The 15880-nt window shown below is 35.6% G+C and overlaps 1 protein-coding gene across 2 annotated transcripts in view; it reads right to left on the reverse strand.

Moving 5' to 3' along the window:
• The window catches only part of txlnba (taxilin beta a), a 34860-nt gene continuing 18980 nt past the window's right edge, over window positions 1-15880 (reverse strand). Inside the window, exons 5-10 of one of the 2 annotated variants that reach the window (XM_088626287.1) lie at window positions 11463-11657; window positions 10304-10423; window positions 8520-8594; window positions 2738-2830; window positions 2002-2097; window positions 1-1807 (exon numbers count right to left, since the gene is read on the reverse strand). In XM_088626287.1, the coding sequence (XP_088482413.1) occupies window positions 1325-1807; window positions 2002-2097; window positions 2738-2830; window positions 8520-8594; window positions 10304-10423; window positions 11463-11657 (1062 nt within the window). In that variant the 3' untranslated portion in view covers window positions 1-1324. Of the gene's footprint in view, window positions 1808-2001; window positions 2098-2737; window positions 2831-8519; window positions 8595-8648; window positions 8724-10303; window positions 10424-11462; window positions 11658-15880 lie in introns of both variants that reach the window. The other variant, XM_088626288.1, reaches the window with a different exon arrangement.

A 15880-nucleotide genomic window follows, 5' to 3' on the forward strand; every position in this document is an offset into this window, starting at 1 on the left:
TGAGTCAAATGCTGTATATTTTATTTAGAATAGCAATAAATATAGTCACACTAATAGAAGTGGGAGCAGAATATTTTTTTCTTTCAAGAAAGAAATGCTGTGGGGGCACATGCAACGTTATGCTGTGTTTTTTTGTTGCAGTTTCATCCTTTTTGTTCCCCCCAGCCTTGTTAGCACCCAACTCATATACAAACACAACAAAAACAGGCTTAATTTTTCACTCATTTTGTCAACCTCCATAAATAACCTGCTGTATCCAGTCCTTTGATGTCACGAGTGAATCTGCAGTATGTGTTACCATGACAACATGAGTGTCCCTGACATCATGCTTGTTGCTGTGCCCTGGCTGGAGCAGCTTGTTGTTGCTGCTAGTAACACAGTTATTTCCCTGAAAAAGGCTATCACAGAAGAAAAGCACGGCGTCCCTCCACTCAAAACAAAAGATGTCTGATCAGTGTTCATTGGAGAGGTATAAGTCCCTTAATTTATATTTTGCTTATTAATTATAGTTATTTTGTGGTTTTGGAGTGTTATTCAGGACTGCTGAATGCTTGTAAGGAAAGAAAAAGAATCAGTATTAGTATAAACACAAACTATGTATACACCTTTAATGCAACAAAGGCTTAATGTCGCAGGGGCTTTTTTGCCTTCGTATATTTGGGTATATCCTGAAATCAGAGTTCACTAGGAAGGTCAACAAGGGCAAAAATAAGTAAAAATGGAGTACTATAAACTAAGTTGAAAATATATGACATGTAATAAAGAGACCTAAATTAATTAAAACAACAAAAAGGTACATCCAACATAATACCTGTGCAGACCAAAACTTGAGCTCCTAAAACTTTAATCCAAGACCCGCTTTAAGATAATGGGTTATTCAGTCTGTATTTCAATTAATTTGAGGTTATTATTGTTAATTTGAACAAAAAAGATGTGTTCAAATTCTACAATGTGGGTGGATAGGTACATTTTCCTAATATACTGTATGTTTTGAAGAAGGCAATTGTCTCATTGGAAAATACAAATCTTTTCTGGTAAAAAGGCTTTTCTAAGAGTTTAAACTTTTTATGGATAGTGAGCCCATCCACAAGTCTCTGTAGTTAAGGTTCTTAACATTGCTTCCTGCCCTAGGTAGACTTTGCACTCTAATTGTTATAAAAGCCATTACAACATTTTCATTTTACATTAATCATGAAAAAAACTTAGTTTTAGTACTAGAAAATACTGAGCCACTATTGGGCTAACAACTTGAATAATAGCATCAAGCAAGGAAAGGCACTTTAGGCAGTCATACAGAATCTAACTTCCATTTCCAGATTGAATATTAGTCTACTGCTTCTATATCACTGTCCATCTTCTCCTGTGTGGTACATGGCTTGGTGTTGTCAGGTTTTTCTGGGTTACCATTAGAGATTGGAGGAACTGGATCGGGTTTGGTTGCATTAGCTAACTCTGCTGCTTCTTGAGAAGGCTTTGCACATGTGGCCTCTGAAGCTTCAGAGTCCTCTAAGCTATCAGAACTCTCAGGAGGCTCTTCCAAGACATGGGAGACCATGAAGGAGGCAGCTATGTTCTGCAGGCGAGCTTCTTCAGCCTTCAAAGCCATCAGCTCTTTGGGCCAGGTTAATTCTTGAGTTAATTCTTCTTTCACCACTTCTTCTTTCTCCTTAGACTCCTCTCTTACATTCCGGACTTCTGCAATCTTCTTGTAAAGCGTAGTTCTCTCATCCTGCAGGGCCCGGCACAGGTTCTCAAGCCTCTGGATCTTCAGTGAGAAACATTCGAACTCTTTGTCCCTTAGAGCTTTCTGCAGAAATAGGAGAAACACAATAAGGGTTGTACCAGTCCTTACACCAGATTTTCTCCTGTATCAAGAATTGTGAAGTTAAACACAACATTAATTAAATTTGATTCTCTCCTACCGAACCTTGAGGTTTGTATTCTAAATCAGATTTGTTTCCTTTAGACAGCTGAGTCCTGAATATATATCAAACTTCTCACCTCTTCAATCATATCCACAAGAGCCTTGTTACTGCTCTCAAAGCGAGTCCTCCAGACGGTTGATTCTTTCTCTAACTTTTTCATTTTTTTCGTCATCTGCAAAACCAAGTGTGAAAGAGAACATATATACAAGACAGCTAAAAAAATAAACAAAATTTACTCTGCACTAATTACAACAGGTGATTTTAATTTCAGTGTTTTTTCCAGGATTCGATAACAATCACTGCTTTCTACTGTACTTTTGATGGTTTTATTACCAGTGTTTCTTTACGGTGAGCTTTTTTCATAATCATAATTATCGTTTAACTTAACCTTAAACAAGCCAGTAACGTAGAAGACAAGCTGCTCATAAAATCATTATAACATTAAGAAGGGAATAAAATTAGAACTGAAACTGCCTAATGACTTTAGGGATAGGAGAACTAACAACTGTTTACTAAAATAAAACAATCCTTGTTTTTGCTTTGTATAACACTTTTAGATTTTACTTAACTTGTGTCTTTTTTAATCAATCTATATTGACTTTCACTAAGTACTACCCTAAAGGTTGGATAAGATTAATCAATAGAGGCAACTTAATGGACCTGAGTATTAAAAAAGAAAGACACTGATTCATGATATAATGTATTTTTAAAACATGTCAGCTAAAAAGTCATACAGCCCTAAGACAAATTTAAAAGGATCTGTTAGTATGAGCCTTTCCATGCTTTTCAGAACTGAAATGTGTTGCACTAACCTTATCCATTTCCTGCTTGAAATTTGAAAACACATCATTGCTCTTGGCTAATGACCCCTGGAACTCTTCAAACTTTTCAGAGTACAGTGTGAGCTGGAGAAAGATGGAAAAATTAAAACCTGAATGGAAAGAAACTCCAAGGAATACTAAAAAAGGAATTAGACAAAAAATATTTCCAGAGCACAGCACTAAAAAGACCATTAAGACCCAGCAAAAGGAGCATTTATTAGAGTTTCATACAATCTTTGAAATAATAGCTTAAATCAATAAAATATGATACTCTCTGCTAAATGAAACCATAGAGGTAGACATACATTAAATAACACTGTTGAAAAATTATATGTCAAAAAGTGAGTAATAAATCTTGTAAATAACTGACATAGAACATAATTAGAAATCAAAACCATGTACAAATCTGTATTCTTTACTCAAATGAGGTTCTTTACAACTTTAAAAATAAACTTTTTCTCTTTGATTACAAATATATAAAATGTAAAAACAGGAGAACAGTCTATGAATGTCTACAGCTCCTCAACTTAAGCAATTTACACAATTAAAGCAATTGGGACAACACATTTCCATTTCAGTAGATGATCAAGTTCTAATAATGAAACGAGCCAGCAAATATACAGGCATAGTATAATGAATACTTTGGTACTTACTGAACTGACAAAGGAAATGACAGTGCTGACCAAAGGTCAACTAAGACACAGCCCCCAAAATGTACCCCTAAACACCAAAGCAGAATTGGTAATGAAAGATTTTATTACGAGCTATAGGCTGTCTGGATCAGTTTCAATATATGTGAGGTAAGCTTTAAAAGATCAATGACCTAAGGTTTAATGGTGAAGACTGGCATTTCATGATAGGCTGCAGAATTACTTAGCACTCTGGGGGCAATATAGGAAGAATTTGCTGGTTATTGTTAATGAACCAGGGATCGGATGAGATAGCTGATGGGGTGAACAAAGGGAATCATAGCAATGAAGAGACTCACCAGGACTGATTCCAGAATTGAGTTGAAATATTAAATGTAAAAATCCTGCTCTAACTGATCAGTCTTGCAGATTTTAAGGTGTAAATAATTAAATCATAAGAGCAGATAGAAAAGTCTGAGAAACAGGGGTATAGATGGGGGTAGATAATATTGCAAATTTGGAGCATTGAAGGAAATCACAGAATAGAGGAAGATTAAATGCTTTGAAAGTCATATCAACTAGAAAGGATTCGGAGCCACGTTGTGGCAAGAAAATGCCGTATGTTAGTATTTCAATGGAATGTTTTTACATGGTGAAGACAACGTTTTTGAGTCATTTAAGTAGAAAGAAGACTCATGATTAGGTTAAAGTAGAGTGTTTCTGTGAGTTTTTACAGAGCAATTCCCTTATTGTTATCAGAACAGTGCAAAAGTAGGAGGTCAAATGTGGGAAGAGGACGTTGAAATTTGAAAGGTTTCACTGGACTTTTTCCATGCAGACCAAGTAGTAGAAAGTGTAGACTGTGATACTCTGGAGAATAGCTTCCTGAGAGACAGTGATGAAAGACATTGAGAATTGGATTCCAATTACAGATAAATCAGCATTATTGCTTGGTTCACATCTGGAAAAATCCAAAATTCAGCAATTCAGACCCTGAATTTCTAAAATTGAGAATGAGAAAGAAACAGCAATCGTGTTTGAGTACCCAGGGATATGGGCAGTTCAATTTATGAATTGGTTACTTGCGGAAACCCAGGTGAGTTTTTTCAAAGATATCAAATGGGTATCGGGAGGCAAAGAGCACTGCTGTGGAATGATGCACATAGCATAATTCAAGTAACCGAGAAGAGAGAAACTCAGGCGTTGTACCTGAGTGGGAAAGGTGGAGTGGAATTTAATAATATAGTCATGTTTTGTTTGCTTTAAGAGTTGTCTTCAAGAATGATCCCCCAAAAAGTAAACATTAAACCCTTCTACATCATCGCTGAACTTAAATGAACTGATACATTTGAAAAGAATTGAGTGTGTGGAATGGATAAGAAGAGTCATCTCAGAAACAAAGAAATGATCTTTTAAATGAAAGATTTTTAGGAAAATCCATGAAGAGCCTTAAAGTTGTGACTCACACCTAAAGAAAGCTCCATGGCCGAAACGTGGTGTTTTCTCTCTTCTTTTTTTTTCAGCCTGGAATAAACCTATTACTTGTTCCTTTGCAGCCTACACATGCTGACGCAGCTACCCACCTGAACTATCTTAGTTTTTGTCTGGATATAATGAGCTCTTCTAATTATTTGGAAGAAGGGTGACATGTTATGAGTTTGAAGGCTAATTTATTCTGGGCCTATTGCAGGGCACAGAACCTGCATACAACAGGTCTCTTATCCAGCCACCTTGTTTCCTATGGATTTTTATTCACTTTCTTCTCCTTATGGAATATCTTCATTTACAGGCTCCTTACAGAGTTCACAAAAATCCTCTGAATGTACATTTATTAAATAGGTCACACTGAACCTCTATCAAGTCAATGTCTTAGATTTCTATTTGCTGTCTAAAATGATGTCTTCTGCTTTAATTAGTCAAACATATTTTTTAAATAGTGAATGGGGGGTGTTATTGTTTTTCTTTTAGTTACTAACACAGAAAATGTTGAGTTAATGTTTGGGCTAATAAGTTGCAAACTAAATGTAATGTTAAGCAATATTAATATATGATTTAGGTTAAACATTTCATTTTGTACAACCAAATACTACACTTATTTTTTTTCGGTTATTAAATGAGCATTGTACAGTATATACCAAGAGGCATTAGAATTGCAACAGTTGGTTCCATTATTTATTTGTTGCATTTTAATGTTTTTGAGTATCAGTAGAATCAGTAGATCAGTAAATTATGTTTAATATATTAAGATATATTAAGTGTTAAGACTTTCAAAACACTTAACATTTGACTTTATCACTTAGAAAAACCAAATTAACATCACGAATTTTATATTAAAATAATGTATTAGTTGCAACAGGCATGAGATGTGAGTGTTAAACATTTATGGTTGAAAATATAATACAGCTCACATTTTGCACCCTTACTAATGATTTTATGAAAATTATATTAAAGCATTTCATTGCCGACAACCACCGCTGTAAGCTGTATTGTTGTGCATTTGATAAATAATAATAATAATAATAATAATAATTGCTTACACTTCTATAGCGCTTTTCTGGACACTCCACTCAAAGCGCTTTACAGGTAATGGGGACTCCCCTCCACCACCACCAATGTGCAGCATCCACCTGGATGATGCGACGGCAGCCATAGTGCGCCAGAACGCTCACCACACACCAGCTCTCAGTGGGGAGGAGAGCAGAGTAATGTAGCCAATTCATAGAGGGGGATTATTAGGAGGCCATGATTGGTAAGGGCCAATGGGAAATTTGGCCAGGACACCGGGGTTACACCCCTACTCTTTTCGAGAAGCGCCCTGGGATTTTTAATGACCACAGAGAGTCAGGACCTCGGTTTTACGTCTCATCCGAAGGACGGCGCCTGTTTACAGTATAGTGTCCCCGTCACTATACTGGGGCATTAGGACCCACATGGACCGCAGGGTGAGCACCCCCTGCTGGCCCCACTAACACCTCTTCCAGCAGCAACCTTAGTTTTTCCCAGGAGGTCTCCCATCCAGGTACTGACCAGGCTCACAGTGGGTTGCCAGTTGTGAGTTGCAGGGTGATATGGCTGCTGGCATAATCAATCAAATCAATCAAATAAAACCTTGATTGATTTTTAGTGCTGTAACATTTTTGTTTGAAATTGATTTGTATTCTTCTTTAATACCTTACCCAGATATGTACAACTGATTGTAATGAAAATCTTTAAGGTCAAAACCCACAAATCATGTTTTTTTTTCATAGAGTATACAGAGTGACAACAAAATCAACATTGCTTATAGTGTACTAAGGATCAATGACCTACTTGCTATGATTGTTTTCTCACAAGGTGAATTGGAGAGCACCCCTGTGAATATTTTAAGTGCTTCTTATTAAATACAAATTCTGAACACCAGCAAAATGTAATTGTATAGGTTCCAAGCTGCAACATACTGTAACATGTTATAAATACAAAATTAAGACAATATAGCTTGAAATTGAAATCAGATACTCTTGTCTGTCCTTCTCTAAGGTATAATACTAATATTCTTCAATAATGTATTTTATATATGCCCAGTAGTAAATATTACACTTATACAATAGCTCCTACCTATAGGTCAATTGCCATTGCAATTACAGTAATTGTGTTCACAGCAGGATATGCAATCTAAGATATTTTAAGAGATTCTGCAAAACAGAATATTTTTATTATTAGCATTAACTGTAAAATAAATGGAAAATGTTTTCTTTATTAAATGACAAAAGCAAGCTTACATCTATTTTCTATTTGTGTTAGTATATGTTCTGTGTATTGAATGCCAGGAGACACATTAGATCAGAATGAAAACTGAAAATAACACACAGAACATAAACATTAAAAGGCATACCTTTCAAATAAGTTAATAAAAATGGGAATGATGAAACTGAACACCTTTAAGATTTCAAAAAATAAATGTCAGCAAATACTGTAAATAAACATACAAAACTAAAATGTGCTGATTGCAAACAATTTACCACCCTTACTTGGCAGAAGCACCTTTGGCAGCAATTACAGCTGCAAATCTCTTTGGATAAGTGTCTACCAATAGTCCAGAATGTTACAATTTCCACCACTTATTCTTCTCAAAGCTTGTTCAAGCTCTATCAAATTAGTTGGTGATTTCAAGTCAGGACTTTGAGTAGGCCACTCAAGAACATCCAGCTTTGGCCTTAACTTGATGGTGTTGACGGGTGATGTGCAGTGTTCGGTTTGACTAGACATAACACTGCATTTAGACCAAAAAACTTATTTTTGTAGTATTATTTAAGTACTTTGTTGCACAATCCATGTGAGATTTGAGATTTTTTAAAATAAAGGCTCCATTCTTGCCTCTTATTCGTAAACGTAAGGTTTGACTCGTGCATTTTGTAAATCTTTCAAAGTCACTGTTGACCTCACAGTCAGCAATTTCCTCCTTGGTTAGCAGTTCAGTTTCTGGGACACTCTCTTAACTAGGAAGTGTCTGAGTGGTATCCTACAATTTCTTAATGACGAACTTAACAATATTCAAAATCAGTGTCTTTGTATTTTTTTGTATATCCTGATATTTGCATTGGCTACTGTAACCTGTATCCCTGAGTTGTTGTGAAAGTCTCTTGTTTAATACTTTAATACTGGTTGAATACTTGCTTAAAATTCACCTGACTTAGGGACCTTTTAGAGACACATCATGTGAAACAATGCTATTGCACTCAGAGGCCATTCAAATAATTGTGTGACTTAATTCTGTGCACCTGAACTAATTTACATTTGCCATAGCAAATGGAGTGAATACTAATGCAATGTATACTTATGCAATTAATAAATTTAAATTTTTTAACTCAAAGATCTTTACATATATTGATTTTTGTTGCAGCTTTGCTGACATTTACCTTCTTTCACCCATCTATGTGTGCAGTTTGAACATTTACATTGTGATTAAAATCATCCACATAAAATGTGAATATATAATTTATCATTCAACAGAATGGGACATGATTTGATTAAATGAATTGTGGATGCTTGAAAGGACATATTATACATGGGGGAAAATCCTTCATTGTTAAAGTGGGGAAATGTGTAAGCAGTCAAACCAGTACAGTAAGGACGTAGAAGTGTTTTGTCAAACAGTGGATATTCACCTGTGCCTTCATCACTGTCTCCTGCTCTTTCAGAAGATTAGCCTGTAGTTTCCACTCAGCAGCTTGGGTCAGTAACTGTGGTCAGATACAAAACATGAAAGATGGAATTGATGAAAGATTTCTCATTACCTGCTTCTTCAGCTGCAACTCCTGATCCCTCATTGCCTGGCACTTCTTTGTGCTTTCAATTGCCTGTTTAAGCAACTATCAACAAAAACAATTAGTCAATAATTAATCAAAATCATCTCTATGCTCACAACTTTAGCGGTTTTTCATAAATTGGTTGTGAGTGATGCAAATTTGATTTGCATGGATTAAGACATTTTTATCTAAACCAGATATCTATGTTTTAAATTGCTCACATATGCAACATTTCAGACTTCACAAACCTTCAAAATTTCTTATTAAAAAGACACAGATTTACTGTGAACATGTACGCCCTCTGTACCTCAGACAGATCCCATCATGTGTGCAAAAGAAAATGGGTGAGGAACCATTGCTTTCTACACTGTGGCACTTCAGATTTTAATGTCTCTTAGGACCTTGATGTTGATTTTTTTTAAAACAACCTTAATTTAAAAAACTTTAGTTCTTCAAATAAAAGCCTAATGAATTGTGATAGAGTTACAAAATATACTGATGGAAAAAAGAAACGCAACACCTCCTCCTCCACACTCTGGCCCTCCCTTCTGCGTGGAACAGGCTGAAGAGTGACTCATCCGTGAAGAGGACCTGATGCCACTGCTGATGACTCCATCCTCTGTCTGGCCCAAGCCAGTCGGGTGTGACGTCTAGGAGGTGTGAGCAGAGGGACTCCTTGGTCACCTTGCTCTAAGGCCAGCAGCATGGAGCCTCACTGTCCTGTCACTGACGCGGACATTGTGTCTACCAGCAATTTCAGCAGCAGTATGGGTGGCATATCTGAAACGATCTCTCAGATGGACCAGTCTGATGTGTCAGTCCTGCTCTTGTGTGGTCACTCGAGGGCGACTGGATCTTGGATTGTTGGTCATTTGTCCTGCCGGTCTGCTGAAACCTTCTCTGCATTTGGGACAGAGTCCATAGTGTCTGGCAATGCTGGCACATGACATGCCTGCCCGCAGCATGCCAATGGCCCTCTCCCTTGCTTCTGGTGACATTTGAGGCATTATGGAATGCACAGTAAACTGACTGAGTGTGGCCTTTTTCTTGCAGTGACCTAAGCTTTCAATTTAGGCCTTTTGAAAGGTGACCTGAACCAGGCATTGTTCCACCTGGACCTCATTGGAAAAAAATACACCTAACGAGCTTTCTTGAGATTGTCAAGTTGCAATGCCTTACTGCACAAGCTGTATTGCTGGTCAGAGGGCTTCAAACGAATTGACGACTTTTTGTGAAAGTACATAAGGTATAACTATAGTATTCTCATTCCAGAAAATGTTGTGTTTCTTTTTTCCATCAGTATATATAGCGATATTCATAAATTTAGATAGAGAAATATATATAAAGTCTTCCCTAGCTGAAGGAACCACCAAACCCGCTGGAAGTGTGTGTGCTAGAAGTTTGCTGAAAATGTGTAGATGTGTAGGTGGAGTGATGTGAGAGAGATAAACGAAGGGAAGTCCTTGGTCAGAGACTTGTGTTCATAGTCAAGCAGAAGTTTGCAAGATTTGGATGCAACCTTCCTCCCAAACGTTTGTCATAAACTCTATTTGGCATTGCAAATGAATTAACTGTATTTTCTAAAATAAATTAGTAATGTCTTTTAATTTAAAAAAAGTAACAAAAGCAACAAAATGACTCACATATTCCTTTTCTCTGGCATGCCTTTCCTCTGCCTCTTTCATCTGCATTTGGGCCTGCTCAAGCTTGGCATCCACTAGTTTCTGCTGCAAGTCACGATGCTTGAAGATCTTATCAAGGTGCTTCAAAAAAGACAATGCAAATATCCATTGTTCGCAAATTGGTGGCATAGACTGAAAACCAAATGCAGTCCTAAGAGAGGTTTAAGTGAGGAAAATCCCCTATAGAGATAATGATCATTCAAAATATATCAAAGGACAAATGTGTTTCACAATAAATCTGCAGTAATTATATGTATTATCTAATTATGTGCTTTTTAAATAATCATAATCACAATCACAACTGATAATGTTCCTATTTCTTATTAAATGGATAGTGTGTTGGACGTAAAAGGCGCAAATTCAAATACTGAGCATCTGCAAATACTGTACTAGCTTGTAATTTATCCACCTCATCACTCACAAATTTAGTTGTAAAGTTCCAGTATTTCACCAGCAGATGGCAGATGTTTCCAGATTAAATAAAAACATACGCAAGGGATAAGGAAAGGACTTTTAAATAATGGATGTGAGTAAGGAAACCCAATCATTATTCACCAAGTGAAAAATTGCTGTCGGACAACTTCATTTTGGAGCTTCCTCTGTTTAAATGATTTAATATGATATTGAATTACTAGCACTCAAGGGGCTGTTGTAAATGTCAATAGTATGTGCACAAGTTTGAATAGTATTCCCGTCTCTTAAGATCCTAAACAAAGCCCCAGTACTAAATCCCAGAAGATCCTACACACTTATGTTTAAATTAATAATATCGACTCATTCTGCCAATTATGTCTGATGTCTTAGTAATATGTCATGATTTTGTTCATTCCAAAAAGTTTATTTTTGAATAAGGTAAGCATTTTAATTATAAAAAACGAAAAAGTCACTGATCACTGACATTATATAAGATTAACACTTTAGATCACGTGATAGATAGATATGTTCTATATATTGTGACACTACACTGAAGTCCTTAATTCTTAGATAATTCATCACATTCACAATATGTGCACAGCTCAGAAAAAAACAATCAATTTTTTATTAACAATGCTGAAATTGAAGTAATACCAAGATGCAATACAGCAAGGCTCGGTAACTATGAGAACAGCATATACAGTACCTCTTCTCTCTGCTCGTACTGTTCAATAATTCCTTTGAGCTTCTCAGCCAAGTCTGTGTTCTCTTGGCACAGCTTATTGTTCCTATCACTGTGCTGCTCAATCTGGGCCTGGATGTCATTCAGCGTGCTTTGAAAGTGAGTGGTTATCTCCTTGCGTTTCTCCTCATCTTCTCGACATCGTTGCAGTGTTTCCTCCTTTAACCAGATGGAAAAAGATCAGAGTTTTTTGTCTTCCTTTTCACTTTGCCTCAGAGCTTTTTAACCCAGTTCGTAAAAGGTACCTAATAAGGAAGACATTATTATTGACTTAGTCTTTTTAAGCAGACATGATATAATTAAAGGAGTAGATAGAATATCTGGGAAGTGTGACCATAATACAGTAACTTTCAAAGCATAGTTAAAATCTCTAAAACTTCAGTCTAAAATGATGGTTCATAACTTTAGAAAGGTGTTGAAGGAATGATGAACATTGGTGAGCGTGGAATAGATGGATTCAGAGTAAATACTGTAGCATGGTTATGCTTCAAAAATAATGTTAAAGGCTAAAAAAAAACCAAATTAATACCAATGAAGGCACACTTGTAAAAATATAATAGAATTGCCATGAGAGATGATAACATTGTAAAGAATGCAAAACATAATGCATAAAAGTACTGACCAATAAAATAATAATTAAATTATTTAGATTATATAGTATATTGTATATATACTCAAATATATTGAGTATATAGTTTAATAAACAGTTTCCTAAATAATAAGGGATTAATAACAGAAGATGCTAAATAAATGCAAGATGCACTAAATAAACATTTCACTTGTTTTTATAACAGATATTTTCCAAGTCATATTTAGAAAATTAATGCATGTTATTCATAGACCAACTCACTTAGGAGCTGTAACTACGGATTAGAGAATTGCACATGTAACACCAATTCATTAAAAGGAACACATACTGTAAATGAACCAGGAAACTACAGGCCAATCTGACTTATTTCTATTACTGTGAAAATTGTGGAAAATATATTTAGAGTTGATTTAGAAGTATACAATGCTGAGGCATTGAACAAAATATATTTAGATTTCCTGACAGCTTTTGTCCTTCAGAAAAAAAGTGATTCTCAAATTTAAAGCCATAGAATTTGAGATAATGTCTCCACATGAGCTGAGAATTAGTTAATGGACAATGAACAATGTGTCATCTTAAGATACATATCCTTAAGTGAAATGTTTTATATTACTTTACATGTGTTTAAGCTGATACCTGAAATGTTCATCTTTCAAGAAACAGCTGGATGATCACCTCAGATCAATTAGCTACAGTACTTACAATCAAATTAGCTGAACAGCTTTTGAATTACCAAGTTTCAATGGCTTACTATCACTATCCTTTCTTATTTTTTAAATGTTTTGAATACTTCTTTTTTATAGACCATTTACTGTACAACACAGCAGCTTTCTCTGGATTGATTCTTATTGTTTATATTGGCTTACTGCATTCACACCCAAGTGATACCAATTTTGTGCTTGTCTATGCAATAATGACAAAAATTAATTCCAAACTGAGACAATTGCACCTGTTCATCCCATCATAATATGATATAATGAATTTAATACAGAGAAAAGTGGAGTCACGAAGCCACACAGAAAAATAAATGTTTGTCTAACGGTTGTTGACCATTGACCCAGCCTGGGAAAAAGATTAAATGGTTGATCATGCTAACAAGAAGTGAAATGGACAATGTTCCTCAGGTAAAATGGTCAGATGGTCAGAAATGTCAAGTTTGCAGAGCATGACTGTCAAATTAACCTGATCAAATATAGAAGGGCAAGGATTATTATAAGCATTAAAATATCAGCTGTTAAGTCAGTGTTTATGAAGTAGGTAAATCAAAGATGTATTTTTCTGTTATAGTGCTGTATAAAGATAAAACAGCTTATTTCTTTCTGGTAGTTTTAATGTATATACAAAGAAAGTAGGTATCATAAAAAAGTGAAGGAAAATGACATCTCACAGTGAAATAAAAAGTGTGCCACAAAACAAATAGGACAAAGTATTCTTCAGTTTAGAGATGTCTCCAGGATCTCAAAAATAAGAATGGCAGCAAAGAAATTTCTGTTTTTCTGGTTGACTGTGTGGCACACAGGTTATCCTATAAACAGACTTTAGTAGCAGATGACCTGCCACTAGAAGTAACCAAAGGCTCTCTGACAATTGTAAACAGGCTCACTAGGTGATAATTAGATAATTATTAGATTTTTGGAGTAGGATTATTCTCCACATTTTCACATGAACTTAGTTTTGTTTAAAATGGGGCTTGTACAGTATTAGTGGTAGTCATTTTATAAGAAGCATTTAATTCAAGTGAGAAAGGTAGACATGCATTTAAAGCAGAAGAGAAGCCACTTATCTACCCATTAGGTGTGAGTATACAACAAGCTACCCAGCCATGATGTTGAAGCTGATACCCTGGCTCTTTCCAAGAAATGGTTGGATTAGATCCTTGCTGCAGTTAAGCAACCACAAAACGGCCTAGATGGGCCTCCTCTGGTTTGTATAGAGAATTGGTTTTCTGATGTCCTTTGGATGCAATACCTGGTACTCTGCAATAAAGCCCTCTGTACCTTACTCAGATTTTGATTTTTGTGCATCTTAGCAAAGGGTGGGGGCCTGTGACAGACTGAATTCATTAAACTTATATAGGAAAGAGATTGTGGTAACTGCTAGTGCCACTTGGTCAAATGCGCTATCACATTTATAAGACTGTATTAATGTGTTCTTTAAAATTACTTTAAACATGCACAAATGGTAGTTCTAACACCTAAACATAAAGTGGTACAGATTTATGGCATTTGGCATATGGCATTAAGGTATTTAATAATGTGTTTTTCTAGTGATAAAACATGTCTCTTAATATATCTTAATAATCCAACACTGGGTCTTTCCAACATTTTTTTTATGATGAATGCATTAAAGAGGAACAACAAAAACGTCAAAAAAAGAAGTAAATAGATCATTAATATGAAAGAAAATTGGAAAAGTCATGATCGCATAAGTATTCAAACCCTTTGCTGTGGCAAACCCTCTTCTTTAGAAAAACCTTTAGTTAACTTGTTCCATTCTTCACCCCTCTGCTTTTCTTAGTACCACCATCCACAGTCTCCTCTGTATATTGTAATTGTGTTTTATCTTGTGTATTATTTTTATTTTGTTGTTGTTGTCATTCTGTAAAGCGCTTTGAGAAGCCACCTTTAAAGGCGCTATATAAAATAAAGTTTATTATTATTATTATTAAAGCTAAATTAATATACAGTAAGTGCACAATATTATTTTAATGAGCCACATACTTAGTTGAGTGACCTCTATGTTTGTGCAATTACAGAGATTCTTGTCATTTCAGAAAAAAACACCTGTATCTGTGAGCTTACTTGAATACTAAGGAGCTTTCAAAGCAATTCATGGATAAAGTGTTTGAACACAACACATCAGAAGGGGTACAAAAATATCCCTGTGAGCACAGTCTACTACATCATTAACAACTGGCAGGTGCATTGTAATGACAATTTACTGAAATTGTTCAATGGTTTAGAGTCAGTGGCTAAGATGAGAGAAAATGTATATCATACAACAATCTGTACTGAATGGCAGAGTGGAAAACCTATCCCATTGTAAAAATGTGGCAAAAGATGTTGTGGTCAGGTGAGACCAAATTGGAAACTTATAGTTATGGGTGGCAGTGACCCAAAACGTTACATCTCCCAGCTAACACTATCCCTACAGTAAAACATGGTGGTGGCATCATTATACTATGGGGATGCTTCCCAGCCTCTTCTTCTCTCCAGCAGGGGCCAGATGGTAAGCAAGGTAGAGGCAAGTCCTAGAGGTCCTAGAGGAAAACCTGTTTCAGTCTGCTAAATACTTAAAACTGGGGTGAAAATTCACCTTTAAGTAGGATAATGATCCAAAATGCAAGGTCAAAACTATACTGGAGTAGCTTATCAAGAAGAAAGTGAATGTCCTTGAGTGGTCCAGTCAAAGTCCCAATTGAATCCTACTGAGTATCTATAGAAATACTTGAATACTACTGTTCATTAGCAATCTCCAAACAACTTGAGAGAACTGGAACAAATCTGCCAAGAAGAATGGGCAAAGAGTAGACAAAACTGGTGTGCAAAGTTGTTATTTACTGTACCTGAAATGACTTGTGTCTGTAATTGCTGCCAAAGATGCTTCCAACCAAATACTCAATTTACAGGTCTGAGTGCTTATGCAACCAACCAATTTTATTTTTTTCTCTTTAGATGTTAATGACGTTTATTTTAATATATTTTACCCTTATGAATCTTTCATATGAACAAGTAATATTTTGAATAAAATACTAAGTTTAAAAAATCTGGGGGGATTTCACAAAAATGAGACA

Source organism: Lepisosteus platostomus, chromosome 3, assembly GCF_059453375.1.
Source record: "Lepisosteus platostomus isolate fLepPlt1 chromosome 3, fLepPlt1.hap1, whole genome shotgun sequence".
In the NCBI taxonomy this organism is placed as follows: domain Eukaryota; kingdom Metazoa; phylum Chordata; class Actinopteri; order Semionotiformes; family Lepisosteidae; genus Lepisosteus; species Lepisosteus platostomus.